This window comes from Takifugu flavidus, chromosome 6 (genome assembly GCF_003711565.1).
Source record: "Takifugu flavidus isolate HTHZ2018 chromosome 6, ASM371156v2, whole genome shotgun sequence".
NCBI lineage: Eukaryota > Metazoa > Chordata > Actinopteri > Tetraodontiformes > Tetraodontidae > Takifugu > Takifugu flavidus.
In genome coordinates this window covers 15806774-15829451 of record NC_079525.1, presented here as the reverse complement: position 1 = coordinate 15829451, position 22678 = coordinate 15806774, and the positions used below count along the sequence as shown (strand labels likewise).

General features: G+C 50.1%; 1 protein-coding gene and 1 long non-coding RNA gene across 2 annotated transcripts in view; one reads left to right on the top strand and one right to left on the bottom strand.

Annotated features, from left to right (window-relative positions):
- The window catches only part of si:dkey-92j12.5 (multiple PDZ domain protein), a 33826-nt gene that overhangs the window by 3364 nt on the left and 7784 nt on the right, over positions 1-22678 (bottom strand). The window contains 26 exon segments of the mRNA XM_057035763.1: positions 1248-1370; positions 1674-1717; positions 2103-2199; positions 2747-2796; positions 2799-2817; positions 2910-3057; positions 4343-4536; positions 4938-5021; positions 5200-5358; positions 5442-5591; positions 5946-6075; positions 6170-6261; positions 6396-6604; positions 7027-7120; positions 8052-8123; positions 8496-8567; positions 9456-9569; positions 10010-10059; positions 10062-10180; positions 11034-11210; positions 12922-13227; positions 15050-15248; positions 16952-17075; positions 17694-17861; positions 19546-19755; positions 20143-20304. Of these exon segments, the coding sequence (XP_056891743.1) occupies positions 1248-1370; positions 1674-1717; positions 2103-2199; positions 2747-2796; positions 2799-2817; positions 2910-3057; positions 4343-4536; positions 4938-5021; positions 5200-5358; positions 5442-5591; positions 5946-6075; positions 6170-6261; positions 6396-6604; positions 7027-7120; positions 8052-8123; positions 8496-8567; positions 9456-9569; positions 10010-10059; positions 10062-10180; positions 11034-11210; positions 12922-13227; positions 15050-15248; positions 16952-17075; positions 17694-17861; positions 19546-19755; positions 20143-20304 (3366 nt within the window).
- LOC130527372 (uncharacterized) lies at positions 4081-4943 on the top strand. The gene is made up of 2 exons (XR_008951019.1): positions 4081-4467; positions 4566-4943. It is a non-coding gene; the product is annotated as an uncharacterized LOC130527372 (long non-coding RNA).

Genomic DNA, 22678 nt, shown 5'->3' with positions numbered 1-22678 from the left:
GTTAGGGTTAGAGTTAGGGTTAGGGGGTTAGGTTAGGGGGTTAGGGTTAGGGGGTAGGGGGTTAGGGTTAGAGTTAGGGGGTTAGGGTTAGGGGGTTAGGGGTTAGGGTTAGGGGGTTAGGGGTTAGGTTAGAGTTAGAGTTAGGGGGTTAGGGTTAGAGTTAGGGGGTTAGGGTTAGGGGGTTAGGGTTAGAGTTAGGGTTAGGGGTTAGGGTTAGGGGGTTAGGGGGTTAGAGTTAGAGTTAGGGTTAGGGGGTTAGAGTTAGAGTAGGGGGTTAGGGGTTAGGGTCAGGGTTAGGGTTAGAGTTAGAGTTAGGGGGTTAGGGTTAGGGTTAGGGTTAGGGGGTTAGGTTAGGGTTAGGGTTAGGGTTAGGGGGTTAGAGTTAGGGTTAGGGGGTTTGGGTTAGAGTTAGGGGGTTAGGGTTAGGGGGTTGGGTTAGAGTTAGGGTTAGGGGGTTAGAGTTAGGGTTAGGGGGTTAGGGTTAGGGGGTTGGGGTTAGGGTTAGGGGGTTAGGTTAGGGGGTTAGGGTTAGGGGGTTAGGGGGTTAGGGTTAGAGTTAGGGGGTTAGGGTTAGGGGGTTAGGGTTAGGGGTTAGGGGGTTAGGTTAGAGTTAGGGTTAGGGGGTTAGGGTTAGAGTTAGGGGGTTAGGGTTAGGGGGTTAGGGTTAGGGCTAGGGTTAGGGGTTAGGTTAGGGTTAGGGGGTAGGGTTAGAGTTAGAGTTAGGGGGTTAGGGTTAGAGTTAGGGGGTTAGGGTTAGGGGTTAGGTTAGGGTTAGGTTAGAGTTAGGGGGTTAGGGTTAGGGTTAGGGTTAGGGGGTTAGGGTTAGAGTTAGGGTTAGGGGGTAGGGTTAGAGTTAGGGGGTTAGGGTTAGAGTTAGGGGGTTAGGGTTAGGGGGTAGGGTTAGAGTTAGGGTTAGGGGGTTAGGTTAGGGTTAGGGGGTTAGGGTTAGGGGGTTGGGTTAGAGTTAGGGGGTTAGGGTTAGGGCTAGGGTTTGGGTTAGGGTTAGGGTTATGGTTATGGTTAAGGTTAGGGTTAGGGTTAGGGTTGGGGCTAGGGTTAGGGTTGGGGTTGGGGTTAGGGTTAGGGTTAGGGTTGGGGTTAGGGTTAGGGTTAGGGTTGGGGTTGGTTAGGGTTAGAGTTCGGGTTAGGGTTAGGGTTAGGGTTAGGGTTAGGGCTAGGGTTGGGGTTAGGGTTAGGGTCATAAAGCTCCAGTAACATTATCTTTGTGCGGACTCATCCCTCCCCACCTGTAATTGCTGGGTTTTGGCAGCCGGTCCATCAGTGTCCATGGAAGCAATAAAAAGTGGTTTGTTGTCTGGTGGACTGCCCACGGCAGCAGCTAAGGTGACGCCCAGGGAGTCGCCAGGACCCTGTGGTGGTACCACACACACACACACACACACACACACACACGTGTGCACACATACACAACACACATACATACTAAATACATATGTATATTGTCTAACAACACACATCTAATAGTAACACAAGCTGTGTGAGGCAGCGAGACTACAAAGAAAAAGAAACAAAGCAAACAAAAAGTGTCTAAAACATAAACATCAAAAAATGAAAATGACTTTCTCTAGTTTAGAATACACACGCACGCACACACACACACGCACGCACGCACGCACGCACACACACACACACACGCACACACGTATTGGTACCTTTTGTATTTCTACTTTTCTGATGACAGCATTGGCCTGAAATGCTGCAAAACAAAGATACACAATCTAATACATATAGAAATGTGTCTGTCTGTCTGTCTGTGTGTCTGTCTGTGTGTCTGTCTGTCTCTCTGTCTGTGTGTCTGTCTCTCTGTGTGTCTGTCTGTCTGTCTGTGTGTCTGTCTGTCTGTGTGTCTGTCTGTCTGTCTGTGTGTCTGTCTCTCTGTCTGTGTGTCTGTCTGTCTGTGTGTCTGTCTGTCTCTCTGTGTGTCTGTGTGTCTGTCTGTCTGTGTGTCTGTCTGTCTGTGTGTCTGTCTGTCTCTCTGTCTGTGTGTCTGTCTGTCTGTCTCTCTGTGTGTCTGTCTGTCTGTCTGTCTCTCTGTCTCTCCGTCTGTCTGTCGTCCAAGGTTGTTGTTCTTCCTGACTCACAGTCATTTCCGGTTCCGTGATCTGTCTCCCTCTGCTGGTTAGAAAAATCCTCACATCCGCTTGAGGGAGTGGGTGTGGAGCGGTCAGAATCTTCGCTCTGGATAAAACAAAACTTAAAAAATTCCTACATCCACAAGGTACCTTTGTTAAAATGCAAAAATTAAATATAACATATGAAATTGATTGACAATTTATGTAGCATTAAAATTGTAAAGCAGCTCAAGCCAGAAGAAACAGCAATATTTTTACCATCAAACCAGGTTCCAAAGATCACTTTTAAGGAGATTTACAAAATGTGCCACCTTCACAAATATAACTAAATAGATAAATGTAAATAGTAAATGTAACTTATGTGTAAAGATATTAATGTTAACTCTAAATTTACTTCACATTTAGATTTTAAATTAGATTTTAAATTTATCGCTTAGATTGAAATTTTAGATTTAGTATTTCGATGTAGATACAACATTTAGATTCAGCTTCGGCACTTAGATGTGTCACTTTCAACATCTCATACGTACATTGAACAATTTCTGTTGTAAATATAATATCATGCCACTCTCATAGAGTTTGAAGCTTAATGTGTTTTTAGCCTGAGCTGCTTTCACGTGTTCATGTCTTATGAGCCATTTTCTGCTTCGTACCTGGTTCTGCTGCGGGCGCTGCAGCCCGGCTCTGAAACGAGCCACCTCCAGTGGATCACGCCGCTGCAGCTCTTGAGGGGGACATGACACACGTGTTAGCTGGGTTTGGAACAAGCTCTCCATCAGTCTGTCAGTTCTGCAGGTGTGGCTGGGAACGTCTGACCTGCAGAAGCGTCTGGGCGTGTTCTGGCGCTGCCGCACGGACGTCTTCCCCGTTGACGGACAGAATCTGGTCGCCTAGCAACAACCTGCCGTCTAAATCGGTTACGCTTCCTCTGATGATGTCTGACACAAAGATGCCTGTATCATCGCTGCAGGAAGAAGGGTTAGGGTTAGGGTTAACCCTTGGTTAGGGTTAGGGTTAGGGTTAGAGTTAACCCTTGGTTAGGTTAGGGTTAGGGTTAGAGTTAGGGTTAGGGTTAACCCTTGGTTAGGGTTAGGGTTAGAGTTAGTGTTAACCCTTGGTTAGGGTTAGGGTTAGGGTTAGAGTTAGGGTTAGGTTAACCCTTGGTTAGGGTTAGGGTTAGAGTTAGGGTTAGGGTTAACCCTTGGTTAGGGTTAGGGTTAGAGTTAACCCTTGGTTAGGGTTAGGGTTAGGGTAGAGTTAGGGTTAACCCTTGGTTAGGGTTAGGGTTAACCCTGGTTAGGGTTAGGGTTAGGGTTAGGGTTAACCCTTGGTTAGGGTTAGAGTTAACCCTTGGTTAGGATTAGGGTTAGAGTTAGTGTTAACCCTTGGTTAGGGTTAGGGTTAGAGGTAGGGTTAGGGTTAACCCTTGGTTAGGGTTAGGGTTAGATGGTTTGGGTTAGGGTTAGGGTTAGAGGGTTAGGTTAACCCTTGGTTAGGGTTAGGGTTAACCCTTGGTTAGGGTTAGGGTTAGAGTTAACCCTTGGTTAGGGTTAGGGTTAGGGTTAACCCTTGGTTAGGGTTAGGGTTAGGGTTAGGGTTAGGGTTAACCCTTGGTTAGGGTTAGAGGGTTAGGGTTAGAGGTTTGGGTTAGGGTTAGGGTTAGCGGTAGGGTTAGGGTTAACCTTGGTTAGGGTAGGGTTAGAGGTAGGGTTAGAGGGTTTGGGTAGGGTTAGGGTTAGGGTTAGAGGGTTAGGGTTAGAGGGTTTGGGTTAGGGTTAACCTTGGTTAGGGTTAGGGTTAGAGGGTTTGGGTTAGGGTTAGGGTTAGGGTTAGAGTTAGGGTTAGGGTTAGGGTTAGGGTTAGAGGGTTAGGGTTAGAGGGTTTGGGTTAGGGTCAGGGTTAGGGTTAGAGGTAGGGTTAGGGTTAACCCTTGGTTAGGGTTGGGTTAGAGGGTTAGGGTTAGAGGTTTGGGTTAGGGTCAGGTTAGGGTTAACCCTTCGTGCTGGATGTCGTGACCACGCTGGCTCCCTTAATGTCACACTTGGTTGCTTCTTTACATTATTGATGCCCAATAAGTGCCGCGTCACCCTCTTTAATAAACTTGGGAACCTAAAGAATTTATGTTTTAGTTCCTTTTGATTAATAAAGGAATAAAAAAAACCCAAATACATACGGATGATATTTAAAATTAAAAAAACCCAAAGCAGCTTTTTAAAACCCTCATGTCATCATCACCATATTAGACATACCATTTGCCCACAGTGGTTAAGCCCAGTCCCTCTCCAGGACGGGGCCTCAGTTCCAGGCTGAAGAGGTCCCAGTGGTCCTCGTCCCTGGAAACCTCCTGGTGCCTGAAGACACGCAGGCTAACTCGGTGCGTGGTGAGTCGTAGCACGCCAATAGCCTCGTCATGGGTGGCCTTACGCAGGTCGATTTCATTCACCTACAGCACAGTTGACTTATGCTCAACAGAGGATCATCTGGTGCTACGTCTGGTGCTACGTCTGGTGCTACGTCTGGTGCTACGTTCTTCACTGTGGAGCTGCATGAGGAGCCCATGCCTCATTTTAAAAGATCCCAATATTTTGTGACGCACCCTCAATTGCTGGTATTTCTGATCGTAGCCATGTTCACAAATCTACTGGCCGTTTATGAAGTGAACTAAGAACCTCCTTTTACATTTAAACAGCCACGCCAACATGGCCACAAAACTATCTGTCAGTTGTGGGATATTAAAGTCATGTAGTGTCTGTTAGTATCAGCTTCTATTCAGAATAATAAAATGTACACATTTACCACCGTTCTTGACTAAAGACACTGAATAAACACTTTTGTTCATAATACCTCTAAGAGTTGGTCTCCAGCCTGGAGTCTTCCGTCTCTCTGTGCTGCTCCACCGTCATTTACTTCATGGATTATTACTGCCCCCTTGTGGTTGCGCCGGAAATGAATAAACACCGTACTAGTTCAGTACGAAGGAAAGAAGATTTTTCCCAACACAACAAATTGTCTTTGATTCCAATTTGACGTGGCAGCATCGTAGCAGCGCTGCCGTTTGTTAGCTGCTGAGTTCAACCTGAAACCTGAAAACATGAGCTGCTCTCACCAGAAGAGTGTCGCAGCCCCCGACAATGCTGAGACCCAGACCCAGAGTTCCTTTAGAAATCTCAATGGTGCACTCCCTGCCAGCCAGGACAGGGCAGCACCGCGGGTCCGAAGTCGTAGGTGCTGATTCCTCCAAATGGGATCTTGGCCTGTGGCAGGTCTGCGGGTGACGAAGGCAGATGGGTCATAAACGGTTCAATCCGCTGGGTCATGAACGGCCCCCCCACAGCCACTGTGGTGTACCTTGTCCGATGACAGTCCCGCCACAGGATCATCTTCCACTGCCACAACGTTGTCTGCAGCCTTGGTCCCGCCATCCTTGGTCCCGCCATCCTTGGTCCCGCCATCCTTGATCCCGCCATCCTTGATCCCGCCATCCTTGATCCCGCCATCCTTGATCCCGCATCCTTGATCCCGCCATCCTTGGTCCTGCCGTCCTTGATCCCGCCATCCTTGGTCCCGCCATCCTTGGTCCCGCCATCCTTGGTCCCGCCATCCTGCACAAACAGAGTCCAAAAAACGTGGAGCTGCAGAAGAGAGGAGGCCACATTGGAAGCAGAGATTTGGGCTGAGGGCAGCCTGTTGATGACCTCAGGAGCCAAAATCCAGCAGGCTGTCGTGTCCTTGATTGATTTAATTCTGATTGGAAAATGTTCTCCATGATATCATTGATCAGATAACAGCTACACGTGCCCCCCCACCCCAGGTCAGCACATGGATCCTTAACGAGTTGTAAAACCAGGACACCTTCTTGGCTGCCCCATCCTGGAACAGCGACTTGATCACTCCGTGATCCTCTCTGCCTCCAACCAGCACAGATTCTTCTTGGCGCTCGTCTTGACCTCCCTCGGTTGTCTGAACTGGATCAGCTTTATTCCTAATGAGACAGAAGCAAATGTGTTCGGAACCCATGCGGCTGCCAGGACCTCCACAGAGGCCAAAGGTGCACCAAGAAGAGGATCTGGCGTCACCTGATGAGAATGATCTTGACTTTGGATGGAGCATTATTGATGATGGCTGTGGCATTTTGGTGACTCCGACCATACAAGATTTGACCGTTGATCTGGAAGAAAGGCCATGTCACTGGATCCTCCAGGTGATCCTTTTAACTCGGCTACGCCACCGCTACAACTAGCTGCCATGGCATACCATCCCTCTTTTCATTTTAAACTTACTAATTGTAACATTTCAACCCACCTCCAGCAGCTCATCTCCCACCATGATTCTTCTGTCCAGACCAGCAGGTCCCTTAGGGTCTACATGGGCCACATAGATGCTCAGGCGGGCCCTGGAATCCTCCTTGTTTCCTGTAAGGCTGATTCCTAAGCCATGTGCGGTGGGATCTTTCTCCAGCTCGATCATGTGGAGCTTCCCGGAGAGACTGCCGTACCGCTGCAGCATCTTTCCTAGGAGAAACAGGACATGGGGCAGAGCATCACCTGGAGGAACAGGTGAATCACCATGAACATGGCTCCAGCACCAATGGGAACATCTGGGAACGTCACAGTTTCCAGCTGCACTTTTAAGGGTGAGGTGCAATTTTTTGGAATATTTGAGGCATCGTGCCAATAAAAAGCATAAAATACATAAATCACAAGATTTGGTTTTTACCCTCCATCACTCACAAACGTGCGTGAGAAAAACGTGCTCATGTTATTCTAGCAGCAGTGTTTCACATCCGTGACGGATGGATGTGCACGGTAGGACAACAGGCGTAATCGGGCCAGGACCACCTGTGCTGTGTGATGGCGCCTTAGACTCCAACTGTCCCCGGGGGGTCTATGACGCCATGGTCAATGTGACCTCTCAGGGACCACAGGACACTTACTCCTGCTGTGGTCGCCTCCGTCCTCCGCTGCAGTTTGGCTTGGACCTGTAACGGGGCTGGTCCGGTCGCTTCTGTCTGGCACCACCGAAGGCACCTTGGGGGGAGATTTCTGCATTATTTAAAAGTTGGAAATGTCTATGGGGATCCTTCCAGGCACAAGTTGGAGCACCTGTGAGGGTTGTTGAGTGCAACAAAATCTGAGGAGAACAGCTTTAAAGGGGTTAAGGTTAGTGTTGGGGGTTAGGGTTAGGGTTGGGGTTAGGGTTAGGGTTGGGGTTGGGGTTAGGGTTAGGGTTAGTGTTGGGGGTTAGGGTTGGGCTTGGGGGTTAGGGTTAGGGTAGGTTAGGGTTAGGGTTGGGGTTGGGGTTGAGATTAGGGGGTTTAGGGTTAGTGTTGGGGTTGGAGTTAGGGTTAGAGTTGGGGGTTAGGGTTAGTGTTGGGGTTGGAGTTAGGGTTAGGGTTGGGGTTAGGGTTCGTGTTGGGTTGGAGTTAGGGTTGGGGTGCAGGGGGTTCGGGTCGGGTTGGGGTTGGGGTTCGGGTTGGGGTTGGGGTTGGGTTTGCGGTTTTCGGGTTATGTGGGGTTGCGGTTCGGGTTCGGGTTGGGGTTGGGTTCGGGTTCGGGTTGGGTTAGGGTTGGGGTTTCTGTTCGGGTTAGGGTTGGGGTTGGGGTTGGGGTTCGTGTTGGGGTCCTGGTTAGTAGTTCGGGTTGGGGTTGCGGTTCGGTTCGGGTTCGGTTTCGGTTTGGGGTTGGGGTTGGTTTCGTGTTGGGGTTAGGGTTAGGGTTAGGGTTGGGGTTGAGGTTAGGGTTAGGGTTCGGGTTGGGGTTAGGGTTTACACAAACAAGCTAGTTCCACGGGAATATGGACCACAAAGGCTCTGTCAACATGCATGCTAATGGCATTTGTTGGAGATAACTGACTATAAATGCAAGTCTGATTTCTTAGATGATGCATGTATGCACACACACACACACACACCACACACACACACCACACACACACACACACACACACACACACACTAACCTTAAATGGAGTGGGAGTGTAGGGATTTGTAGGAGAGAGCCCAAGGGACAGACCACTGACAGTCTCTGCTTCCTAAAATCATGAGGGGAAACATTTTTCAAGCATCACCATAAAAATGGTCCCTCACAACAGAACAAACATCCAGAACCCCAGAAGCTTCTCTTCTTGTTCCAGCACCAAGGAGGAGGCAGCAATCTTCTTAATCTAACGTGAGGAGTCACTACGTGCTGCATTTCTCCCTTGTTCTTTGTCTTTCATACACTCATGCGCATGCACGCACAAACACGTGCACACAAATGGAGTCATTTCACCGCCTGTGCTGAAGGTGCGAGGAACTCTGTTAAAGACTTCTAAAAAGACTTTTCAGTTAAAGGTGCACATTCTCTCAAGGGTTCCTGCACTCGGGGGAAAAGTGTTCACATGGATGGACTTGATCAGCGTTACCTTGGTGATGCGAGAGCTGGACGGTCCTGATGGACGAAGCTTCTCATGGTTGGAAAGTCCAGGCGACTGTGGCTGAGAGAGGAGATGCAGAGGAGGTGCAAGAAGATGGAAAATGAGTGACGGTGAAGGAGAGACGTGCTCTCAGGTTAGGGTTAGAGGGTTAGGGTTGGGGTTGGGGTTAGGTTTAGGGTTAGAGGGTTGGGGTTAGAGGGTTAGGGTTGGGGTTGGGGTTAGGGTTAGGGTTAGAGGGTTGGGGTTAGAGGGTTAGGGTTGGGGTTGGGGTTAGGGTTAGAGGGTTAGGGTTAGGGTTAGGGTTGGGGTTGGGGTTCGGGTTAGGGTTAGAGGGTTGGGGTTCGCGGGTTAGGGTTGGGGTTGGGGTTCTGGTTCGGGTTGAGGGTTGGGGTTAGAGGTTCGGGTTGGGTTGGGGTTCGGGTTGGTTTCGCGGTGGGGTTCGCGGGTTCGGGTTGGGGTTGGGGTTCGGGTTCGCGTTGGGGTTCGGGTTCGGGTTCGGGTTAGCGGGTTGGGGTTCCGGGTTAGGGTTCGGGTTCGCGGGTTGGGTTAGCGGGTTCGGGTTCGGGTTGGGGTGGGGTTCGGGTTAGGGTTTGGGGTTCGGGTTAGGGTTCGAGGGTTGGGGTTCGAGGTTCGGGTTGGGGTTGGGGTTCGGGTTCTCGGGTTGGGTTGGCGGGTTCGGGTTGGGGTTGGGTTTTCGGTTCGTGTTCGCGGGTTGGGGTTCGAGGGTTCGGGTTGGGGTTGGGGTTCGGGTTGGGGTTGGGGTTGGGGTTGGGGTTGGGGAAACAATTCGTTTGTTCACGCCCAGCAGATCCACCAGCTTCATTCTTTTGAAATATTCTGTATCAGAATGCTGTGGGGCCTCGAGAGGCCACGCGGTTGCGCCGTTTACAGAAGGTTGGTCTTTTATTCGCTGTGTCAGGGTGATGGTTGCAGTAGGAGACACAGTACCAGATGTTTACGATGGTGTCCAGACTGGACCAGAAGGTCCAGAGAGTCTCCAGCCTTGCGGATGGCCTCCACTGCCTGCTCGTGGCTGGCGTCTCGTAGGTCCACGCCACCCACCTCGAAGACAGAAGGGTTAGAGGGACGTGGGTCGGATTTGGGAGGATCGGAAGAAGCTTTCCAACGCAACGTTCCGGCCTTGGGCTTTAATGTGCTGACAGGACTTTACGGAATTCTGAACAAAATTTCATCTTTTCATCTAACAAGTCAAGCAAGGTCAGATGGAAATGGCAGTTTGTCAAAGAGGCCATTAGATGAAAGAAATGAGAAAAAAATCGACGTTTTGTTCAATGCAAAATGACAAATACTCTATAATAAGACTAAAATGAGAAAATAAGAATAAAATATGAATAAAAGATTGCATCCGGGTAGATTATCGACCAGATATTTCCTCTAATTCACATAAATTACTGTCAAACAGGTTAGCGTCACAGTTTTAAAATCACTGCACGAGACACCAACTGGGACACACACACACACACACACACACACACACACACCTCCAGTATCCTGTCTCCCGTCTGCAGGGTCTGTGCTGCTGGGCTGTCAGACTGACGTGTGTGACGAAGACGCCCCTCATCATCCCCCCACTGCTCAGTCTGCGGCCGAGGCCTCGTCCTCCCATGATGCTGATGCCCAGAGACTCACTAGGAGCTCGAGTTAACCGCACTCTTTAAAACACAACAGTGGGTTAGGTTAGAACTGACACCCCCCCCACCGAGCCGGCTAGGTTTGGGGTTAGGTTAGGTTAGGGTTAGGGGGATAGGGTTGGGTTAGGGGGTTAGGGGGTTAGGGTTAGGTTAGGGTTGGGTTTAGGTTTAGGTTAGGGTTAGGGGTTAGGGTTAGGGTTAGGGGGTTAGGGTTAGGTTAGGGTTGGGGTTAGGTTAGGTTAGGTTTAGGGTTTTAGGTTAGGGGGTTGGGGTTAGGTTAGGTTAGGGGGTTAGGGTTAGGGGGTTGGGGTTAGGTTGGGTTAGTTAGGGGTTAGGGTTAGGGGGTTAGGTTAGGGTTAGGTTAGGGGTTAGGTGAGCTTCTTTTCGCGCTTTGCTCGGTGTCTCTGCTGCAGATGCACAGACGAATCAACACACCAGCATTTTACAGCAGCCAGAGGTGAAACACAAGCTGGTCGTTGCTGCAGCTTGTGTTTCACCTCTGGCTGATACACACACGTGGCAAATGCAGGATGGGAAAGTTGTCTCTCCCTCTTTCCCCCCCCCTCTCTTTTCCCCCTCTCTCTCCCTCTTTCCTCCCTCTCCTCTCTCTCCCCCCTCTCTCTCCCCTCTCTCCTCCCTCTCTCTTCCCCCCTCTCCTCCCTCTCTCTCTCCTCTTCCCCCCCTCTCCTCCCTCCCTCCTCCCTCTCTCTCTCTCACCTGTCTCCTGATCCCCCCCCCCCCCGGGCCAAAGGAGTACCAGCTGGTTGATCCCACATGATCTCTGCTGTGAGACAATCGAACCACACCATGATTGTTCTAAACCTACTTTGACACAGAAATGGAACAGAAGCAGGCTTTGGATCTACTTCCTGACCTCCTGGGAAGATCCCAGGTTACTGTCCCATGAGGAAAGAGCTCCTCTTCCTCCACGTTCCTCTCTCCCTCCAGCTCCTGGACTCCATCAGCGCTGCAGTCACGTTTGTCCTCCCCGATATCTGCGTCCTCTTTTACTTCCTCCTCCTCGTGAGGTGGAGATTTCATCATCTGCTGACTGGAAGGTTGAAGAAACGAAGACAGAGCTGTAATTACCAAGAAGGTTAATTAGTTACATTATACCAGTTATTAATGTCATATTTTCCACTTCATCAGAAGTGGCTGGAAAGATCTCCAGTCCAGCAGTGGGTGTTGATCAGGGTCGCAGCTGCCGTGCACGTGGGTTTAGGGACGAATGCTGTTCCTTCTCTTTCACCTGGACGGCCTCATATTTATATTATTTGGAATCATCTTTATCCGCCTCTCCGGCTGGAACTCGTTGTTTCTGTCCATGAAGGACTTCCTGTCGTCCTCCGACTTTTAATTCCAGGTTTGTTGTGTTGGGATGGTTCATATTTTATTCTTTTCTAAATGGCGTTGCTTTGATCCTGTCACAGCTCCAGTAGATATTTTTCATTAGTTTTGCATTGATCTGTTGTTCCTCAGTGTTCTCATGACTCTTAAAGAAGATAAATAATTCCAAAATAAAACCACATCATCAATAATGATAATACGGAAGTCCAGTTCTGATAAAATAACATAAACAAATAATCCGAATAGGTGGGAAGAACCTAAGTTATCATCATATTCAGTCTTTATGATTTTGACTGGAAGTGTAACGAGCCAGGATGAACATCTGTGTGCGCTAACGATAGCGAGTAGTGGAGAAGAAGGAGAACCAACGGTTCCACCGGGGCAGAGAGAGGCCAGAACGTGTTGAGGACCATTAAGACCAAAGGAAAAATGACTGGAAGGGGGCTAAAGAGGTGTAAAGCACAGAGAGAAGGGTGGCCAGACGGTCACCACCACAGAGGCAGTGGGTTAGGGTTAGAGGGTTAGGGTCAGGGTTAGAGGGTTAGGGTTAGGGTTAGAGGGTTAGGGTTAGGGTTTAGGGTTGGGCTAGAGGGTTAGGGTCAGGGTCAGGGTTAGGGTTAGAGGGTTAGGGTCAGGGTCAGGGTCAGGGTTAGGGTTAGGGTTAGGATTAGGGTTAGGGTTAGAGGGTTAGAGGGTTAGGGTTAGGGTCAGGGTCAGGGTCAGGTTAGGGTTAGAGGGTTAGGGTTAGAGTTAGGGTTAGAGGGTTAGGGTTAGGGTTAGAGTTAGAGGGTTAGGGTCAGGGTCAGGGTCAGGGTCAGGTTAGGGTTAGAGGGTTAGGGTTTAGGGTTGGGTTAGAGGGTTAGGTTAGGGTTAGGGTTAGGTTAGAGGGTTAGAGGGTTAGGGTCAGGGTCAGGGTTAAGGGTTAGAGTTAGAGGGTTAGGTTAGGGTTAGGGTTAGGGTTAGAGGGTTAGAGGGTTAGGGTCAGGGTCAGGGTTAGGGTTAGAGGGTTAGGGTTAGGGTTTAGGGTTGGGTTAGAGGGTTAGGTTAGGGTTAGGGTTAGACTGAAGCAGCTCTCTGAGATCACATGTCAGGTGCCAAATAAAAGGCTGAAAAGTTCAGCGTGGCCCTTTTATGGACGAGGAGAGTCAGAAGACGCTGACAATCATGCTTGGATGGAAGTGCACGGCGTCTTCTGAGGGATCCCATGAATTAAAGTGTCGGATAAGAACTAGGCTAAATAGTGCTGGATCTCGTGGGCAGGAACCCACAACCCATCCCACAGGAGGAGGGTACGGCCACACCTGTGCAGCATACAGGTAGACAGGTGAGGAAGGGCTCATGGATTCCTGGGTGGGTTCATCAGACACTCATCATCATCATCAACCACAGACTCACGTCTCGGAATCGTGCATTACCTCCAGTCTGGAGCGGGGGTGAAGGTTGGGGCTTGGAATGGAACTGAGGTTTGGCTCACTGCCGGAGTGGCTGCTGCTCCTTTAAACTTCAATGATGCAGAAGGTTTGAGGGTGGAATAAATTCCAGCGGGAGCGGACTCGGCTTTGATTGGACCTAAAGTTCTGGTCAGAGCTGAGGCAGCTTCTGGAAAAAGGCGAGGTGGAGTGGGTGAGGACAAAGGGCTGTCCCCTGCCATGGATGCAAGGGGAGGGAGACCGAGACGGATGCGGTAGTCGTCCACCTGACGGGCTGGGACAAAGGTTATTCTAAAGGGGAGAGATAAGGAGGAGGTTTGGGAACAGACAGACATTAATGTGGTTTTTACTTCACAGGACTCAGCAAGGCTGCATTCCTAAGACTCCTGGTAAAAAGAAACAAAGGCCAATGGTCCAACATGAAAGACTCCCAGATGGGATAAAAGGAGGCTGTAATGAGTCTCAAATGATTCCCAACTGATTCTACTATAATGGTGACACCTTTCTAGAGGCCTTCTGACAGCTCAGGAAGCTGAATTTCTAGATGTGGAAATGTGGATGTTTGTATTTAGGATGTGAAGGAACTCCAGCCTGTCACACGTTCACCTTCGTTGCATTTAAGTGAAGCAGCAAGCACCTGTGGAGCCTCTCCCCATCCTCCTAACCCTAACCCTAAACCCTAACCCTCTAATGCTAACCCTAACCCTCCAACCCTAACCCTCTAACGCTACCCTAACCCTCCAACGCTAACCCTAACCCTCCAACCCTAACCCTCTAACGCTAACCCTAACCCTAACCCTCTAACTCTAAACCCAACCCTCCAACCCTAACCCTCTAACTCTAACCCTAACCCTCCAACCCTAACCCTCCAACTCTAACCCCTACCCCCACTCTAACCCCTAACCCTCCACCCTAACCCTCCAACCCTAACCCTCCAACTCTAACCCCGAACCCTAACCCTCCAACCCTAACCCTCTAACCTAACCCTCCAACCCTAACCCTCTAACCCTACCCCTCCAACTCTAACCCTAACCCTCCAACTCTAACCCTAACCCTAACCTCTAACGCTAACCCTCTACTAACCCTAACCCTCCAATCCTAACCCCCAACCCTCTAACCCTAACCCTCCAACCCTAACCCTCTAACCCTAACCCTCCAACTCTAACCCTCCAATCCTAACCCTCTAACCCTAACCCTCCAACCCTAACCCTCCAATCCTAACCCTCTAACCCTCTAACCCTCCAACCCTAACCCTAACCCTCTAACCCTAACCCTAACCCTCCAACCCTAACCCTAACCCTCTAACCCTAACCCTAACCCTAACCCTCTAACCCTAACCCTCTAACCCTAACCCTAACCCTAACCCTCTAACCCTAACCCTCTAACCTGCTGCTCCAGTAAGGCTGGAAGCTCTACTGAGAGCTGCCTCCTCCATCCTACTCATGGCTTCATGTGGACAGCCTCAGGGGGGGTGGAGAGGGAGGTAGAGTAGAGGGAGGGGGGGGGGGGGGGGGGGGGAGAGGGAGGGGTGTTCTGCCGGCCAGGGACGGAGGTGAAGCATAACTGCTGAGCAAGCATCTCCAAACGGGAGACGCTAACCCTAACTGTGATCAACTGTGATCAACTGTGGCGCGAGGAATAATGCACATGTGGAGAACTAAAAGGCCTCCTCTCAATGTGATACTGTACAGGCAAATCTGTGGAATTCTCTCCTGGAATTCTCTTTCAGTTACGGGTCGATCCCAATATGAGGATCATTCGGTGATCACACCCAACGGGAAGCACCATTATGTTTAAGGGTTAGCTAACTTTGGAGGTGTTGCGCTTCCCCCCGACAGCTAGGTGGGGTCTCCTTTATACCGACGCCACCGGGAATGTTGGACTCCAAGCAGCAGTCCTGCTGTTTCCTGTAAGTTCTGCACAAGGAAGCAGAGGAAACCAGGAGATCTCTGAGGGAGATCAGCAGATCACCTTCCAACAGCCCCCCCAGTGAACTGGACCGATTCCGTTCAGGAGGCCAAACTGGGACACAAGTTTAGGAAATGATCCCCTGGAAAACGTAGACCTTTAGAAATAGATATGGGTCACATGGTGGCACCCTGGTGGCCCTCACCTCATCTCTGGGCCCAGCACAGAGTGCCTGCGGAGCAGGGCCCGGGCCCTGGTGTGGCTCAGGTTGGAGGTCGCTTCTCCGTTGATAGCCAAGATGGCGTCCCCAACGCCAAGCCTGCCATCGTGGCTAATACAGCCCCCGTGCACCACGCTGCGCACCAGCACGCCTGAGCCATCCGGGGGGGCGCTCACCAACAGGCCTGCCAACATGCACACATGTACACACAGGCACACCTGAGCACAGGTGACAGGAGCTTTGGCCTCGAACAGGTGCCAACACAACCTGCCTGATCGGCCTAATCCAGACAGACAGGAGGCAGCTGAGCACACAAACATGGACACACACATCACTGCACAATCCGTTGTGTAGCGTCTCCTGAAGTAACACACACTCAGACCAGGTAGGTCACAGGACGGGGAGGGTTAGGGGGTTAGGGGTAGGGGGTTAGGGGTAGGGGGTTAGGGGGGTAGGGGTTAGGGGGTTAGGGGTAGGGGGTTAGAGGTAGGGGTAGGGGGTTAGGGGTAGGGGTAGGGGGTTAGGGGTAGGGGGTTAGGGGATTAGGGGGTTAGGGGGTAGGGGGTTAGGGGGTAGGGGGTAGGGTGAACACACAGCAGACTGACTCCAGAGGTGAATCACAGACACACGGCATGAATGCAGGCAGGAGCAGGTGGATCAGGTGACCCCCCCAACACACACACACACACACACACACACACACACTGAAGACAGGGAGAGCCTAGTCGGGTGTCACTGAGGAGGACGATGCACATCCACAACACTATGGTCGCACATAATTTGAACTTGTTTAAAGAAATGACTTATTACTTATTTTCTTTGATCAAATGAATTGTTTATTGTTGTTTAGATTTACATTCAAATTACAGTACAATCATAGTGCACAGTGACCTCACACATTAGACACACAATCAGACAGATCAACTTCAGAAACGACAACAGAAGAAACGTTGTTCTATTACACAAGTCAGCTGAAACCATAGTAACAGACAATAAACCAACAACACAGACAATAAACCAACACAGACAATAAACCAACACAGACAATAAACAGACAACACACACAACACAAACAATACACACACAATGATTGCTTTAAATCCCTCAGTCCATCCATCATCCACCCAACACTCTTTATCACACAGACACACACACACACAACACACACACACACACACCACACACACTGAAGACAGGGAGAGCCTAGTCGGGTGTCACTGAGGAGGACGATGCACATCCACAACACTATGGTCGCACATAATTTGAACTTGTTTAAAGAAATGACTTATTACTTATTTTCTTTGATCAAATGAATTGTTTATTGTTGTTTAGATTTACATTCAAATTACAGTACAATCATAGTGCACAGTGACCTCACACATTAGACACACAATCAGACAGATCAACTTCAGAAACGACAACAGAAGAAACGTTGTTCTATTACACAAGTCAGCTGAAACCATAGTAACAGACAATAAACCAACAACACAGACAATAAACCAACACAGACAATAACCAACACAGACAATAAACCAACAACACAGACAATAAACCAACACAGACAATAAACAGACAACACACACAACACAAACAATACACACACAATGATTGCTTTAAATCCCTCAGTCCATCCATCATCCACCAACACTCTTTATCACACAGACACACACACACACAGACAGACACACACACACACAACACACACACACACACACACACAGACACACACACAGCTCAATCATCTTGTCTTAGGTCGGAGGAACACGTGGCTTCACCACTGGTCGTCGTGGTCGTCGTCATCGGCGACGCCCAGTAACACCATTACTGCCGTGCCAGTGATGTACACACACCATGACATCATCACGATGAGAAAGACGGAGAACATACCAAGGCTACGGTTGCCCCGGGCAACAGTGACTGTCTTCTCATAGCCTGTGTGGGGGGGGAGGGGTGGAGGGCGCTGACCCCCGTCACCTCCCTCGAGGCTGAAACGCTGATGCAGCTGGTGGTCCTGAGAGAGAGGAGAGACCGGGTCACCTGTGTAGGGCACCTGTGTGTAGGGCACCTGTGTGTGTAGGTCACCTGTATGTGTGTGTGTAGGTCACCTGTGTGTGTAGGTCACCCGTGTGTGATTGTGTGTGTGTAATTGTAATAATTGGATACGAACAAAAGGATAAAAAGCAACAAAGAACAAAGGATAAAAAGCTTTTGGGACCATCTAAAAGACGGGAGGCAGAGCTCCCACCTCAATGACCGGATGGGACCGGGTCCGTCGGGTGGTTCTGGCACCACTCAAACCCAGAGAGCTGAACCAGCTCGGCCTTCTGGAGCTCCCTGGCCTTCAAATATTAAAGGATCCCACGTGAAGCAGCTGCGGTTACCAACGTGAAATGTGAGCACAAGGCCTCCCCAACGGCCCGTTCGAGCAGAACCGCCCGTTTGAGCAGAACCGCCCGTTCGAGCAGAACCGCCGTTTCTGTGGCCACGAGGTCTCACCCGACTCGTGTCTCTATTAAAAGGCTACGGTCTGAAACAGGAACTCCGCTGGTCCACAGCTTTATTCAACTAATTAAAAAAGCAGAAGCTCAAATCAACAGAATCCTGTAAGCGAGCGATGATGCTAACGAACCATTGGGCTGTGAAGGCTGCTGCTGTCCTCGGCCTGGCCCGAGCTCCGGTTGGTGCTGGGCTCCTCCGTCTCGTCCAGCAGGCTCATGCTCGTGCACGTCTCAGCGTCATCGCAGGAAGCCCGAGTGGTCCGCTCCAAGATGGGCGTCAGGCCCCCGCACAGTTCCAGCTGGGGGGGAGAGGTTCACAGGAAAGGAGTTTACCGCAGGTGTCTGCTACAGGAGGCTAAAGGGTTAGCGTTAGCGTTAGCCTGTCCTGCTGCTCACGCCCGTCTGTGGTCCAGCTCTGTGTCGGTCTCTCAGCACCATGAAATATTCAGGTGACCTGTAACAGGACTCTCCGCTCGCTACTCAGCCACCGCCCACAACAGGTGGAACACTCGAGGCTCTCGACAAAATACCTTCACAGAAATGTCTGGAATATTTAATATGAATATGTATTTAACACTTGATATGAATATGTATTTAACATTTGATATTAATATGTATTTAACATTTGATATTAAGAGCACAATCCACACATAAGAACCAATTTATATGTGCTGAGTTTAACATTGGATGAATAAAGACCAGTGATTAACCCCTAATTAAAAGAATGCTAAATGCTAGCACTACTTTAACGGCGTGTTGGGCCGGTGGAGCGCACTGACCCCCATGTCTGGGGAGGCACCGACCCCCCATGTCTGGGGAGGCACCGGGCTCCATCACAATCACCGTTAGAAACATTTATATTTATATATAAACTATAAATACATATTATATTTATATGATCAGCAGCAGCGAACAGGTTACTTTTCATACTTTTCATATCTTATAGCTGCATTTTTACACAATCTGTAGCCTTGAAGCTAAAATAGCAGCTATGACTAACTGGTGTTGTGGGTCCACAAGTGGCCCCTGCCAGGCCGTAAGAGACCTGCCCCCCCCAGCTCAGGAAGGAGGATCGACACAAACAGGAGCTGCATTAGCTAAACTTTGCAGCACCATGTAATAAAGTAGATGTATAACAGATGTATGACAGATGTATGACAGACGTATAACAGATGTATGGCAGATGTATGACAGATGTATGACAGACGTATAACAGACGTATAACAGACGTATGGCAGATGTATGGCAGATGTATGGCAGATGTATGACAGATGTATGACAGATGTATGACAGATGTATAACAGACGTATAACAGACGTATAACAGACGTATGGCAGATGTATGGCAGATGTATGACAGATGTATGGCAGATGTATGACAGATGTATAACAGATGTATAACAGATGTATAACAGATGTATAACAGATGTATGGCAGATGTATGACAGACGTATAACAGACGTATAACAGACGTATGGCAGATGTATGGCAGATGTATGGCAGATGTATGGCAGATGTATGACGGATGTATGACGGATGTATGACGGATGTATGACAGATGTATGACAGACGTATGGCAGATGTATGGCAGATGTATGGCAGATGTATGGCAGATGTATGACAGATGTATGACAGATGTATGACAGATGTATGGCAGATGTATAACAGATGTGAGGGGTTGTGCGATCCAAAGGAGGCTCAGCTGCTGCTAGTTAAATGTAAAATGAGTTTAGAGTTCAGACCCTGTGATAAATAGAACTATTGAATTTACTACTATTGCTCATTAGCATAATTGAATCATAATATTATTATATTTGCTTCCATTGTGCTAAAGTAAAATTAGCAAAACAATCTGAGGGAAGGTGTTCCTATGGTGGTGGGTTCTTCTCGGTACTGAACTCTGCCCCCCCCTCTCTACCCCCCCCTCTCTACCCCCCTCCCTCTCCACCCCCCCAGGCTAAAACGAGCCCCCCCCCCCACTTACGGGCAGCGGTTTGGCCACTCCGATGAGCACCGGGCCGTAGCCGGTGGACTTGAGGACGTGCACAGCATAATCCAGGCTGGAGCCCTCCAGGTTAGTGTCATTAACAAAGACCAGTCTGTCGCCGGGCAGCAGGCGACCGTCCCGGTCCGCCACGCCTCCTGGCACCAAGGACCGGATCACCAGAATGGTTCTAGTGGCATCTTCTGGATCCTGGTGCAGGAGAGGATATTTGATACTATATAAACCCAGACATATATATATATATATATATATATATATATATATTATATATATATATATATATATATATGAATACTGTGTATATATATATATATACAGTATATATGACATCCTGGTGGTGGTGTTGGCCCTGCTGCTGTAATGGGTGGAGTCATTACGGTTGCTATTAATTATGGGATAAGATAGACGAGCATCCCATATTAATCTGTCTCTGAGGCAGAATTCAGCATCATTTTGATGTTTAAACCAGCATAGAACAAACACAGAAACACGCTCCATCTCTGGTTCCTATCTAACTTCTCTTCTTATCTAAGCTGTCCGTCTACGTGTGGAGAGGCTCAGGGCCACGGCTCTGACCTGGTAGTCCAGGATACTGAAGCCCAGTCCGGACTCGCCTTTCTCCAGCTCCACCACCTGGGTGTCCCGCTCCCACATGGCCAGAGGAGGAGACATTGGAGGGACGCCTCTCTTGGTGATGTCCTCAGCGGTGGGACAGGGAATGATGCAGCCATGGTCCAACTGAGGAACCAAGAGTTCAGGTGACTGAAGAGACCAAAGGACGAGGCCCCACAGCTTTTGTTTTTCAGTCTTAATGTGCTCAAAGATCAGGTCCTGTAAACGTGTCTAAAGTCAGGTTAGTTAGTTAGTTAGTTAGTCCCCAGTTTGACCCACCTGTGATGTAAAGCCAATGAAACCCCTCCAGATGTTCAGCCCCCCCACACAAACCTTTCAGATAATTTGACTGACATGTTTTGCCATCGTGAAAGTGGATGAAACAAGGTTTACGAGGCCCAGACTGGCATTACAGGGTTAGGGGTCAGGCCTGGGGCCCCACCTGGGGCCAGTCCTGGGGTCGGGGCCTGTTAGCTGGACCTCTGCCCACGGGACTTGCCAGGCTCCGCCCCAAACGGCACTTCAGGGGCTTTGACGACCCAATCCTCAGACCAAAGCTGTGGTTACAGGAGCGTGGAACCCCCTGAGGAAAGGAGCCCAGCCTGGCCTGAGGAACCCAGCGGGGAGCTCCACTACTCTGGAGTTCCCCGGGGCGAGTGGCGGCCAGCTGGGGGGGACTTCCTCATAGCTTAGCTCAGCTGCCATGTGTTGGAGAGGGTCAGGGACTTCAGAGGGTCAGGGACGGGTCTCTTCCTGTGGTTCATGTCTACGGGCGGGGGGCAGGGGGGACCTGCTGGTGCTGAGGAAGACTCTACTGGGGACGTCCCTGTCGTGGCCCACATGGGGCCTCCCTGATCTGCTGGTGTTCTCTTATTGGACTTCTGTGCTTGTCAATACAAACACCATGTTTGAGAATAAGGGTGTGCACAAGTGCACGTGGCACCGGGACACGGTGGGACCGACGTATTGGACCGAGCTGAGATGAAAGGCAAAGCTCTTCCTTTATGGGTCAGTGTCCAGTCCCACCTGGGGTCATGAACGTTGGGTCACCGATACAAGCAGCCGAATGAGCTTCCTCCACAGGGTGAGACCCTCGTATGCCCCCTCCCTAGGAAGGGGGTCCCCAGTTGGACCCAGGACACGCTGGAGAGGCTATGTCTGGGGTCAGGGACCCTGGCTCAGCACCCCAGTCCTGGACAAGAGGCAGAAGCTGCCAACAATGAAGCCACTCACAGCCTGTGACTGACCTGGACCCTGGAGAACAGACCCTAGAACAGACCCCAGACAGACCCTAGAACAGACCCTAGAAGAGACCCTGGAGAACAGACCCTAGAACAGACCCCAGAACAGACCCTAGAACAGACCCTAGAAGAGACCCTGGAGAACAGACCCTGGAAAACAGACCCAGAACAGACCCTAGAACAGACCCTGGAGAACAGACCCTAGAACAGACCCTGAGAGAACAGACCCTGGAAAACAGACCTAGAACAGAACCCCAGAACAGACCCCAGAACAGACCCTAGAAGAGACCCTAGAACAGACCCTAGAAGAGACCCTGGAGAACAGACCCTAGAACAGACCCTGGAGAACAGACCCTAGAACAGACCCTAGAAGAGACCCTGGAGAACAGACCCTAGAACAGACCCTGGAGAACAGACCCTAGAACAGACCCTAGAACAGACCCTAGAACAGACCCTGGAGAACAGACCCTAGAACAGACCCTGGAGAACAGACCCTAGAACAGACCCTGGAGAACAGACCCTAGAACATACCTCAGAACAGACCCTAGAACAGACCCTAGAAGAGACCCTGGAGAACAGACCCTGGAAAACAGACCCTGGAGAACAGACCCTGGAGAACAGACCCCAGAACAGACCCTGGAGAACAGACCCTAGAGACAGAGACCCCAGAACAGACCCTGGAGAACAGACCCTGGAGAACAGACCCTAGAACAGACCCTGGAGAACAGACCCTGGAAAACAGACCCTGGAAAACAGACCCTAGAACAGACCCTGGAGAACAGACCCTGGAGAACAGACCCTGGAGAACAGACCCCAGAACAGACCCTGGAGAACAGACCCTAGAACAGACCCTAGAACAGACCCTGGAGAACAGACCCTAGAACAGACCCTAGAACAGACCCTAGAACAGACCCTGGAGAACAGACCCTAGAACATACCTCAGAACAGACCCTGGAGAACAGACCCTAGAACAATACCCCAGAACAGACCCTGGAGAACAGACCCTAGAACAGACCCTGGAGAACAGACCCTAGAACAGACCCTAGAACAGACCCTAGAACAGACCCTGGAGAACAGACCCTAGAACATACCTCAGAACAGACCCTGGAGAACAGACCCTAGAACATACCCCAGAACAGACCCTGGAGAACAGACCCTAGAACAGACCCTGGAGAACAGACCCTAGAACAGACCCTGGAGAACAGACCTCAGAACAGACCCTGGAGAACAGACCCTGGAGAACAGACCCCAGAACAGAC